Source organism: Gavia stellata, chromosome 8, assembly GCF_030936135.1.
Source record: "Gavia stellata isolate bGavSte3 chromosome 8, bGavSte3.hap2, whole genome shotgun sequence".
NCBI lineage: Eukaryota > Metazoa > Chordata > Aves > Gaviiformes > Gaviidae > Gavia > Gavia stellata.
Window position 1 is genome coordinate 11,164,963 of NC_082601.1, and position 12,847 is coordinate 11,177,809.

Here is a 12,847-nt window from a genome sequence, read left to right on the forward strand (position 1 = left end):
TACAAATCCGTGTTAGCCAGATTAATCTGGCAAACATGACAGACTGTGTAAGAAGGTAGCTGAGATATGGGCCCATGTTTGGGAAGCAGGTACCAGCAACAGAAAGGTGTCCTGGACAGGAAGAGGAGGCAAGTGGTAAGTTCTCCTCACAAATTCATCAAAGCATGCATAACAGCATCTAAATCCCAAGAGAACACAGGTGACTTCAGTGACACAGGACTCCTCCTTACAGAATAAAGATACAACCACCCTTTTCATCATGGATGACAACGTTGTAGACTACTTTCACAAGAGTATAAAGCTCTGAAGCAAAGCTGTTGGTGAGTAACACCAGCTACCGAAACCAGGCTAAACCGGAGAGAGTTGTCAGGAGGGATGAAGAAAATGAGGTGGGAACAATACATAGAGGTTTCTTTGGCTTTACATCTAGAGTAAAGAGAACTTTTGTTTAGATACTTTGCAAATCACACATCTGCTTTCACTATCACATGTCAATAAAAAAAAAATTATTAAAGCTCTAGGAAACGGTAAGCTTACTTCTCTGGAAAGTCTCTAGTGGAAATGGTGTTGTCAGCTCTCACCCAGAGCTGAGGGTAGATGTGTGGGTCTAAAGCAATTGCACATGAGGTCTCATGTGACTTTTAGCAGAGCCTATGCCCAAAAAGCCTGCTAAGGCAGAAAGCCAGCATCACTTCTGTTTCAGTGAAGAGAGGCTTAAAGCACAGTGTCCCATCTTGGTAAACCCTAAAAAGCAGTTTCATAAGCAGTGTCTATCTAAAGGTACTTTATTGAATGCATGATTGTTTTTTCTTATTCTTGATTTGGTTAATGTAGTAGGAAACCCTGGAGTTACCAAGAACTAACATACAGCAACACAGTATTTGGCTCTTGGAAAGCAGGAAAGAATCGATTCCAGTCTTGAAGACATGTGGCTTGCAGACTGGGCCTCACCTCGCAAAAAAGCAATCAATCAGGTTTTATTCTTAAACTGAAACCATGAACTTCACTCCATTTGGAAAAATGCCCGATTTCTACTTATGCACACTGATGTCACACCAGAACTCAGATTGCTACTTTGTACATGAGGGTGTCTCCATGAAGTAAAGCTAGAAACAGGCAAGCTAGTCCTTGAACACAAAAGCCTCCCAACAGTCATTTGTCCCTTTCAGCATGCTAAAGAGGGCTGGAAGAGAGTATAAAGGAAAGCATTCACCAATGAAGATCATGAAACACTTGCCAGTCTGCACCATTTAAACAAAAGAGACCAAACATAAAATGAGAGAAGTAAAGGTATGACTTGAAACAGAGATTCTCTTCTCAAGCTCTCTAAAATACGCAGTGATTTGGTCATAAAACGTTTCCATTTTCATTAGAACTTAGTACTGTGATGGGATCTTACTGTGCATTGTATGATCTCCATATGTAGCTGACATCTGCTGTAGGATCACACCAAGAACATGTGCCACAGGTCAGAGATTGCACTGCCTGCATCGTAAGAGGCAAGCAAAGGAAAAAGAAATGCGAGAAAGAAAAAAAGTCATTTATTTCCCCCAGTTTTCCTTCTCTCAGTCTTAGCATATTGACAGAAATTAATTTCTATAGGAAGGGAATTGCACTGTTTGCAAAGCAATCCTCTAGGATTTATTGATCTTTAAGAAGAATCTCATTAAGCAAAATAAGGAAAATTTACAACATGTATGGGAAAACAAAATAATCTCTTGGGATCTTCACCAGGCCGAAACAGGATTAGCTTTGTAGTTTCTGTAATCTTCCTCACAGAAGAATGCCAATTCGGTCTCATTTGCTAGAACGAATGAAAAATTAAATATTTAGCACACCAGTAACTGAACAACCCAACAGCCAGCTATTTACAGAATCACAGAATCATTGAGGTTGGAAAAGACCTGTAAGATCATCAAGTCCAACCATCAACCCAACACCACCATGCCCACTAAAGATTGGGCACTAAAGATTTAGAATCTTAGAAAACAATTGGCAACTTTTTGGTCAAAGACAATTATAAATCACCACACATTTTTCTTCACCCCCTCATATTTTTTCAAAAAAGATTCAAGTATTAAAGACTTTGTTTAACCTTGTTTAAAAAAAACCAAAAACCACAAGAACCTGAATATATAGAAGTAAACATGTACACAAGACACCTCAAGATTTAACACAGCCTTCAGAATTGTTTGTATAAGCATTCAGCAAATTAAATTATTTCATTTCTAACACCTTCAATTGTTAGAAAAATAATGAAGTATGATTTTCTCTTTTTTTGTGCATTTTTCTGTTAAGAAAGGGAAAAAGAAACTATTTTTTCCATTAAATTAGCCTGTAGGTATAATAATTTAGTACTTTGAGGATCAGTAGAATATTTTACAGATCACTTTACATTCTCCCTCATGACCCATCAAAATATGTGTCTGAAGAAGTTAATTTTTTGCCCTCCTGATGATTTATTCATGAGGCTTCAACAATATGCAAAGTGAAAGACACAAATTGGCTTCTCCAGCAATACCTTCAAATACCTCTAATTATTCACAGGGGATATGGCAGAGCTAAAGGACCCACAAAGGTTCAGAGCAGTCACAATTCTTTCAAACCAGTAGGTCAAGGACTTCCTCTTCTAAAACAGTAAGTCAGCAACATTACTAATTCAGAATAGAGACAAATCTGATGGAAAGCCTTCACAATTATTAAACATGGAATTCTTTAAGGTGCTGAGCCAATAAGTTCCACATTTGTTTTTTAAATTAAACCTGAAGTTAATGAAGTCTGCCTGTCTTGTAAAAAAAAGAGCAGAAGGGGTTTTAGAATCTCAACTAGAAAACAGACAGGACTGTTTGCAATGAATACTGAACACTTTATTAATATACACTCTGCTTTTAAAAAAAACAATCAAGCATTAACTTTGCTGACTAGATAATAGCTGTAATAATAATCACTACCACAGAGGCTTTCCTGAGGATACTTATCTAATGTCCTCATAATTTATAACTCTCTAGCCCAACCCTGTAAAGTGCCAAGGGCAATCAACTGCAGCTTAGAAAAAGTTCTGCGTGTCTCAGAATTTCCCAGATTTTCTAACTGCAATTCTCTGTTCTATTCTAGTAAATCTTGTCCAGGCTAGATATTGGAAAAACGTAGTATGTCAATAGGAGATTTCAAATCTTCTTACTGATTTAAATTAAACTGTACAAAATGAGGACTAGTGGTGTATGCTATCATACTTCACTTCCTTCGTTTACTCTTTTCCACTTCTTGTTGAAGAAGGAGGGATTTTACTACAAAGACCCCACTCCTGACTTACCTAATTCTATATCAAGATACACTGTAACATAAAAATTAAAAACAGTATAATGGCACACTGCATTTTGCAAAGAGTTTTTCTTTTCTATCACAAATACCTACTACATACTAATGACTAACTGCTGTTAGTTATTCTGAAAAAAATAAAAAGCAGCTTTAAACTGTTTTCTGCCCTGCATAAGCCACCCCTCTCTTTGTACAGAGACACAGAACAGGCTAGTCTATTCCGATTTCCTTTCACTGTAACATTTACTCTGATGTTTTGACACCTTTTTTGAGATGACATCCAACTGCTTCACTGTTGTAGCTACAAACCTAGTTTCAAAGATGGATAATATATACTAATATTTATCAACACCTTTTTGAAAGAAGGCAGCTTTGGACAATGTCACTTCTAATTCAACATTTGTCACGGTCATCAGTCCCTCTCCTGAACTAACGCCTCTTATGCCTCAGGTAGATAAAAATCATGCTTAAATGAACCTTCTGCTAACTAAATTACAAATCTGTAAGACTTGAGTGCCAGTAATCCTCCTTTTTTTTTTCCTCCTTTTCCTCCTGGTTTAGTACAAACAGACAGAGAATAACTATCATTCATATTACAGGAACACCTGAAGACCTTTAGGAAAGGTATACTGAGGCCAGTTGCAGTGCACCCCAGAATAAAACATTAAAGAGACGTCCCAAGTCACTTAAAACCAGAAAGTAAATGGCAGGGAACAAAAGAGCCAAGAAACCTATGAGAAAGAAATCCCATTCACTAGCTGGGGAGCAATAAGAGGGTATCAGGAACAGGAGGGCTCTGCGACACCCCTGCACTTAGAGTGCAGGCAGTTATGCATTCCAGCTAGGCAAATCAGATTCAAATGAGCGAATGTCCATATCAAGGTGGAATGCAACTACATCCCTTAAGTACCCTGCTACCACAAAGTCATTCAGCCACACTTATGAGAAGCCCAAAGGACATCCAGGGACCATCAATTTTATCATGACAGACATTTCTTTACATTATTACCAAAAGACATGCCCTATATGTAGTCCCCTGTCAAAATGTGAGAAATCAGGTCAAGTTTCAACTCTTTGCTATGTTCAGCACATTCTCTAAATGATACTGCTTGAGCTTTCCTGAGCAATCTGGCTATCAAGCACTGTATGCTGCACATTAAACAAATCTAATCTTATTTCATTATTCCATGCTGGTCCCACCACTTACATTTCTAACCAAAACATCAGTTTAAATGTTACTGATAAGACTAAGCAGACACGGTACTAATAACCTATCTGTCAATCATTTAAAATTGCTCTCAGCAGAATTATAAGCATACCCTCTAAAAATCACAATTTGCATTCTGAACATTTGGAGTGTAGATACTTGCTGCCCTCAGTCCAATGATTTGAATGTACATTATCCCCCCTTCTTCCCTGAATAATTATCAAGTAGTGTAAAGAGCATCAGGAATAGCATTTACTTTTCAGCAGGCTATCCAAACATAATCAGCCAGTTATCAGATAATGACAACCACAATGTACAGCACCTTCAGTCAATACAAATGTACTCCTACCTACTCCAGCTGCTTTCAGTGTACTGTCTTCTTTCAAAATCAGTTTGTCATCATCGTCCAAACTCACTACAAGTTCACCAGTCTACAAATCAGAGAAACAGAATACAAAGATAAGAGTAAGAATTTACTGACTGTCTCTGCCCCAGTCTTAGTTTGACAGTGCAGAGATCTGCCTGCATTAAAACATGTAAAAGGGGAAAAATACAGCTAATAACCATACCTTAGATTTGTGTGCTTGGTGAATAATCTTCATTGTATCTGAAAAAAAATACAATGTTTTCCTAAAATAAGGCTTAATAGGCCAGTAATGCTGAAAGCTGTACTTGAAGGAGCGACAAACAAAGGGGCAAGGTTCAAAATCTTTTATTAACAATTTTGTGTATTCACTCTAAAAGAGGAGAAAACATCTTAATTTCCCAGTCTGGCAGCCACAGTCTTAAACCAGTGAATCCAACATTAAGGTATCACATCCTATTGGGCTTCTGTCTGCTGGCTGAATTACAATAACTAACTAATGACCATCCCAATTCCCAGTCAAAACACATCAATTTAAATGCCAGTTAGGGTGTTTTAACCTAACAGGTTTTACACATGCAATTGGGGCAGGACAAACAGCATTTATGCACTGTCAACTACTACAGTGAAGTTGATAGGCAGCAAGTGATTAAGATACAGTAACCTGACCACTTCAGATCATTCCTTGAAATTTTCCTTCTCATGAAGAAAGCACCCATGTAGAAATTTTGTTAAGCAAGTCCATTTTCCATGAACACATACAGCCTCTCCCCTTTTTAATGCTATACCCTCTTCAGTAATATTTATCTCTGATATGTTTGCGCAGTGTAGCACTTTAAGAAATTATGCCATAGAAAAGAAGAAATATCGCTTTCCTCTGGCAGTGTGGGCAGGGCTTTGTTAACAGAAGGGAAAAACTGGGGGAAAATAATGTGGTCACTAAAGCAACCAGATGAGTGCAAAGATCCAGAGGGAACGGAAGTCAGAAGATGCCCATGCAGCACTAAAAAAAAAAAAAAAAAACCAAACCAAACTCCAAAGCCTCTGTGTTTGAACAAATTACAAATTCAGAATAACACATCAATCCCTTCCCATCAAAGAAGCAAAAAACAGTTCTGTTTGCCTGTTCATTTTCTGTTCTAGTTCGGTTTTGTGCATTAACTGAACGCTAAGTATTGAAATAGTCTGGTAAGAGAAGGATGCAACAACGTTAAATATACGCTAAAACAACTTTCAAACTACTGAGAGCAAGTATTCAGACGTTCAGAATAACAGAGATCACATTCCCATGCAGAATTTTGCTTCCATACCACTCTGGCCCATTTTGAACGTTTTATTTAAAACATTACAGAAGGTCAAAACTACTCCATATTCCCACTGCAGAGGTCACTGAAAAGGCAGTCTTAGCATGCTGTACTAATTGCAGTATTAGAAGCAAGACACATATTAAATTGCAGTTCCCAGATCCATCTTGCGTAGAAGCATTGCAAAAAGACCAAGCAATCACAGCAAAAATATACTGCAATCATGAAACTACCACAGCAAATACAACCCAGCCTATGCCTGTTAGTTTTAAGCTCCTCCATCTACTTTGTCACATCCCCTTTTCTCTAGTCGTTGCCCAGTCATTCTCTGAACTATTGTATCAATTTTACTTCTTCAAAACGCCATCACTGGCATCCAGCAGTTTACCCTGTCTTTATCTGAGCTACTAAATGGCTTCCTTAACTCTGTTACAGAGATGAAACTACAGTCTCTTCGCATCCTAGCTAAAAAGCCTCATGTCCTCTCAATTGCCTTTGCTATTTCACCCCAATTTAGTCCCACTCAATCATATTCCCAGATTTTTACCTTTCCTTTTCTGGTAATAGATCTTCTGCGACAAGGATAAGAAATCACTTTCTGAGTCTGATTCTGTGAAGTATCTACCATATTGCTCCACATTCATGGGGGAAAAAAAAAAAATTGAGAAGCAGCTTATGAGACAAGTTGGCACCCAGGCTGCCATCATCAGTGAAAAGATGGCAATGACAGGATAGGAAGATGAGAAGATTGACTGAGAAGAGTTCTAGACCAAGGACAAGAATGATGTGTACAAAGAAATGAAGAGAAAATGAAAGTCATAAGCTTTGAGATATGAGTTAGAGCACCAACCCGAGAAGAAAAATGTGATAGCATTATATATGATGTTGAGAGAACAAAGTGGTGCTGGATTCTGGAAAGAAGGAAGCCAAAACAGGCACAAGGTGAGAGACAGCTAGGTCCAACTGAGATTTCTGGCACTGCCAAACAAAACAAAGGGAAAAATCTCACTCTTACTAGCACTATTCATGCAGAAGTCTCACTTTCATCACCAAAATACAAGAAAGACAGTAGAGCACACAAGAGATGCCAAAAACATGAACCTAGATGATTCACAGCCTGAGGGGAAGGTGAGGAACTTGGCTCTGATTTTTCTGTGTGATAATTTCCACGCAGCTAGCACCATCCCACTAAAAGTAGGCACACACTTAACTGGTGTAACAGGTTTTAAAGTTCTGAAAGTTTTTTTCACCCACGTTATGCTCAGTCCCACACAGCACAATCAGGTGCTCAGCCACAACATATGCCTTGGGAAAAACTACACTGACGCTGTAAGTGATGAAAGAACTAGCAGCAGGGATAGGCAGCAGCAGGACTACAACTGATAGCAGCAGTCCTCCATAAGACCCCTCATCTAGCCAAAGCCACAGATATCAGGGGGAGGAACGGCACCTCCAAATTCAAACTTAAGTTACCTAGTTTTTCAGACCTTAAGTAATACATTAAAAATAATAGTAACGTTCGAGTCCTCGCCACTGACATATCGTAAATCTTAATCTCTAACTCTTTTTCTGCTTTTATTTTGCACTATCTGTTTCACCATCAGCAAGAAGACAGAAATAAATGCTTGGCTTTTTTTTTTTTTTTTTTTTTTTTTTTTTTTTTTTAAATAGGCAAATAGAGTTTATTACCATTCACATGTGTTAAGCAGGTTCCTCATTCAATTCTTTGAATCACTGTAGAGGAAGGAGTTTGTCAGCTCCAAGAACATGGGAGACAGAGGATCACTTGCAGCAAAACTCCAAGGGAACTTTCAGAATTGCCAAGTTTAGGAAAAGATATGTTACTGACATCCGAGTTAACAAACTCCAAGAAAGGAAGTAATTTAGTCTATTTTGAAAGTATGTTCTGTCCCAAACAGATGAATTGCATATGTTCATGCCAATCCTCACAAAAAGGAAATATACATATAGCTTTACATTAGAGAATAAAGTCAGCCTAAATGTCACACCAGGCTATTTCATTCCATCAGCTTGTATTTAAGAGCTTTCATATCTACTTTGAACAAAGTTCCCCTGCCTCTCTTATATCATGTAAATTATTTAAGTATGTAAGTCTTAAGCATTTTCCATTTATTGCCTTCAGCTCCCACTTCACCATCCTTTCTGACTTCACAATTAGTAAATAGATACTGAAATACATAAGTACATAGAGAACTACAATTTCAAAGCGTTTGACATCACAAGCTGCTCACTAGAGTAAAAACGGAGTTAAAAGGCACTTATAAAAGTAATAAAAAATTAATACCAAAACCCATCAGTACCAATTAGCAGATAATGTATGCAGCCTAATTCAAAGATTAATACAGAACTTCAAAATAATGGTCAAGTTATGTAGACATGATCCCAGTGGCATAACCCCAGCTACGAGAACTGCTACAGTTGCAGATGTAGGCAGGCACTGCCACCAGCATGAGTATTCTACATCAGTTTTCTTCTAAATTGTATAGAAACTGGTATAAAATATTATGTCTGCATTTTACAGGAATTAAAACAAGAAAAAAAAACACATACCATACTTGTAATTTTTGAAAGGAGGAGGAAGTCCTGTTCTTGAAGGCACATCTATTAAAATAAAAGCACCAAGTTAAAACAAAGCTGTCCTTTTTATTTCTAGTATTTTATTTTCCATTATTTTATGCATGCATCCTGGACATCCTTTACATCAAAATAAAACCACAACACAGGAGACCTGTTTGAGCATCAAATACCTTGGCTCAGATTCTATAGTTACTCCATATCTTATTAACTTCATTTGAGCATGAAGTCCCTCTGAACAAAACAACCCATGAGGACAGTGAGTCAATGCAATTAGGATATGATCACTGGAGTCTGATCCTTTAGAAATCTTCCAGGAACATCCTGTTAATGGTTTGCACAGCATCTCTCTCTACCTTAAACAAACAGCTGACAACTGTCATTCCTAACTGAATTGTTCAGTAAACACAGACATGCAAACCAGCCACAAAAAGGAAGCCAAACTATAGAAAATTAACTCTTTAGCCACACGCAGGACACAGCCCATAAGCAACTGCAAGAACGGTAACACTTTCCCTGGTGCCAGTGTTCCCAGTGATACCCAGGCATTTAACAAGGGCCTTGGGAGGCCCAGCCGCTTGCAGGGTGCTTGGCAGCAAGGCACCTGAAACCATAATTTCATCAGTAGTTTAACAATTTATCTCAAACTCCCCTTCAAAACAGATTACAGTAAAGGAAGGAACACAGCTCCTTTTGGACCAGGAACAGCACTATCCATCAATCTGTGGAATGAGGTTCCAGAAAGTCATGTTCAAGACACTAGCTCAAATACACATTTGAGACACTCGTCTCAAATAACAGCGAGTTGCAATGCTGTACACATCAAAAGCAAATTTCTTAGCATTGTTTTTTATTTTATTCTTCATCACAGCAGCTGTACCATATGTTCTAAAAGTGCTTGTAGTTTTCTAAAAGCACCCTAAGATCTTGCCATGCCTATCACTGTCTAGAGGCATGGAAGTTGCTGAAAACACAATACAGCTGTAAGGCCCAGGGCAATGTCCTAGGAGTTGCTCAAACGTTATCAGCTATAACAGTTCGAGACTTGTTTAAGCTGGCTTCATGCAAAAAAATCAAATTATGTTATTCTGCACTCTTTGAATGTCTCCACTTTGGTGTGGAGAAATACACCTGCACGATTAGGGTAACACCCTAACTTCTGAGTCCCTGTGTGGGCTGGTCTACGTTAATTAACTTTTAGATACACTGTCACTTTCAACCAGGCTACTAAAACACAAAGCTCAAGATGGAGACAGAAACTTAGAAGCAAACATGCACAGTGAGACCTCACATTGTCAAAAACAATTTTTCAAGATCCTCTCGTCTCACAAATAGCAAACAGACTTGCGTTCCCACATTCCACATATTGGTGTAGTTCCTAAGGATCAAAGGCTCTCTAAATTCTATTAATTTACTCCTGTTAATTTATGAATAGCTGCCTGACAGCACCACTCAAGGAGCCTGAGGCGCTGAGCCAAATGCATCAATGCCCTTGTCTCTTTTTGACTAAACATGGGGCTTTGGGCAGGGGAAGCAGCCATCCCAAATTTAGGTATGGCACACTGACCATGGAAGCTCTTATTTACTCCAGACCTCTAATCCAAGGGAGGAGAGTACACAGGGGATGTAAACACAGATCTGGCATCTCTACCAAAGCCACAGAATTCCCATTCATTTGCTCCCCTCCACTTTCTTGTACAGAGACACCAACACATGGGACTGAAGTGAATAAATACAACAACTGCTCCTTACCCTTCTGCACAAAAGTAATGAACTGCTTCACTGTCTGATCCAAGTTAACTTCATGATATACCACAGGTCTGAAGTTCCGGTGTTCAAAAGAGCGAACAAGACGGACTGTGATGGTTGAGTGTTCTGCTGACATGAGAATTAATTCTGAATAACCTGGAAAACATTAAAGAGAGGAATTATTGCCTTTCCTCTGTGTATGAGCCCAGCTAGAAAACAAGGTGCAGGTGGGCCTCATGCAAAGATTAAAACACAGTGAGAAATTCAATGGTGTTATGTCTTCCAGGATTTAACTTCTATTATTTCTACAGAAGCAGTAACAGGATTTCAAACCAAACAGGGTTACCTAGGATATTATTGATACTGCACACCAAACAATCCAGTATTTGTACCTGTGCTGTGTACTACAGCACCGGACTCCCTACTAAACACACAAAAATGTTATGGATAAATGCAGGTATGTCATTTGGGTTTTAAGTGACTGAAATTTTACCCACTGGGTGAGTAACCTTGTGCTCTAAAAGAATGTACAAACATGAACAAAATCAAAACCTTTTTAATATACTTACGTCGTAGAGAACATAATACCCTGAAAAATGCCTAAGCTGTTACACAATGCTCATTTTCACCTCCCTACAGAAAGTGGAAAAACCTCCCCCACATACACATGCAAATAATTCTCCTGGTATACTACTACATAATTAAGGGGTTTAATTTAATTTATAATAGTAAGTCTTTAGAATGGCTCTACAGGGCTTATAACAGAGAGCAAAACCTACAACAGAATCACCTTATCAACCCAAGCCCCTCTTCAAACGAGCGCACGTGTTGTTCAGTTGGGTTCTTTCTCGCCAAAGGAAAACAAGCTATTTCCTACTCCGACAATCTTCTCTATTGCTGGTGCTGGGTATTCCTCAACAACCTTGCTTTCTGGTCACACACTAAACTGCTGTGGCTGCTGCAGCAATGAACAAAGACTGCAGTCTAACTGCTGCCACAGCAGCCAGAGGAACAGCACGACCTCTGCATCTCCTATCCCTTAGCAGCCGTTTCAATCACCACTTCCAGTCCCACAAGGGATTCTCTTGCCTATTCATCCCTTGGGGGGGGAGGAGTGTTATGCGGGTTTTTTTGCCTTTTCTGTCATGAGGGGAAATTATTTAAGTGCCCCACCATCATGCAGGTATCCAGGTACCTCCCAGTCCTCGCTACATTTGTCCTAGCTGCATCCTGGCAAAGTAAACCAGCAATATTTTCTTCAAATACCTTCTGCAGAATGGGGACACAGACCTTCCACATCACAACGCAACTTGTTTTTACATCCCCTTGGTTAATAATTCACAGAGCTCTAATTCCATTTTCACGGTAAATAAGCTGTGATACACAAATAAACGATGACAGTCTAGAAAAGCATACTCCTCTACACCTGAAAACAACTAAATTTGTATTAAACAGCAAAGACAGATGTTTTCTTGATGCTATTCCACATGGGCTTGAGATCTGGAGGGCACAGTGCAGAGTAAAGAAAGGGGACAGCGTTCAATTCACTTTCTCCTGAGCAGCGTGGAAGAACATTGTAGGAATACAGACCGGGGAGCACAAACGGTTAGAAATGGACGATTTTCACATTTACTGGACAGACCCAGCAGACTGATCCCACCTAGGGCTGGGACCAGGTGCTACCCAGCGCCTCACTCAGGGGCAACATGGCAGATTCTCCTCAGGGCGCTGCCCGGAGCAGAGAGGCTGATGGTCAGTATCTCTTGTGAGGAGGAACCTCCCCCGGACCTGCCCGGCTCCTGCCTGCCGGCAGCAGCACCAAGGCCCGCAGCGGAGCGCCGCCCGCCCCAGCACATCTCCCCAAAACCGAGCGCCCTCCCCTCAGCCCTCAGACCGCCCCCGCCCCACCCGAAGGGACCGTTAGTGGCCCTCGACCTTACTACCGACTCCCCAGCCGACACTTCCGCGTCTCTCTCCCCGCCCCGCCTCACACAGTCCCACCAATCACTTCCTTTCGGTGCCACCCACTGCACCGAGGGATTGGCTGAGACGCTCCCTGTTCCCGCCCCCTCTTCTCTCTTCGGGGCTGGGCGGGGCTCTAGGCGACCACGCCCCCGAGCCCCCACTTCGTTGGGTAACGTCCAAGGCTCACCCTCAAGCTGACGAGCGTCGCGCCCCGCCCCCCCAAGCCCGCCCATCCCTCGCCGCCTCCGTATTGGTCCTTTGCCTGGATTCTCCCCGCCCCCAGCAGGCGCCGATTGGCGCCGTGTTGCCCGTGGCGCTGGGATTGGCCAGCGGGCGCTCTGGCGA

General features: G+C 40.4%; 1 protein-coding gene across 2 annotated transcripts; it reads right to left on the reverse strand.

Moving 5' to 3' along the window:
- Nucleotides 1-1,611: 1,611 nt before the first annotated feature.
- On the reverse strand, nt 1,612-12,496 carry C8H2orf76 (chromosome 8 C2orf76 homolog). Of its 2 annotated transcripts, none has more exons than XM_059820653.1 (6): nt 12,473-12,496; nt 10,541-10,693; nt 8,765-8,815; nt 5,095-5,132; nt 4,875-4,956; nt 1,612-1,804 (listed from the first exon to the last, which is right to left on the reverse strand). In XM_059820653.1, the coding sequence occupies exons 2-6, from the start codon at nt 10,671-10,673 to the stop codon at nt 1,728-1,730; spliced, it is 381 nt and encodes a 126-aa protein (XP_059676636.1). In that variant the 5' UTR covers nt 10,674-10,693; nt 12,473-12,496; the 3' UTR covers nt 1,612-1,727. The 2 variants fall into 2 exon arrangements, with proteins under 2 accessions (XP_059676636.1, XP_059676635.1); XM_059820652.1 differs by lacking the exon at nt 12,473-12,496 and adding an exon at nt 11,804-11,905.
- Between the last annotated feature and the right edge of the window lie 351 nt (nt 12,497-12,847).

Coding starts and splice junctions, on each gene's coding strand:
- C8H2orf76 (XM_059820653.1), bottom strand. CDS start 10,673: ATGTCAGCAGAACACTCAACCATCACAGTCCGTCTTGTTCGCTCTTTT. Junction 4,957..5,094: donor ACCAAGCACACAAATCTAAG/GTATGGTTATTA, acceptor TCTGATTTGTAG/ACTGGTGAACTTGTAGTGAG. Junction 1,805..4,874: donor ACTGAAAGCAGCTGGAGTAG/GTAGGAGTACAT, acceptor CATTCGTTCTAG/CAAATGAGACCGAATTGGCA.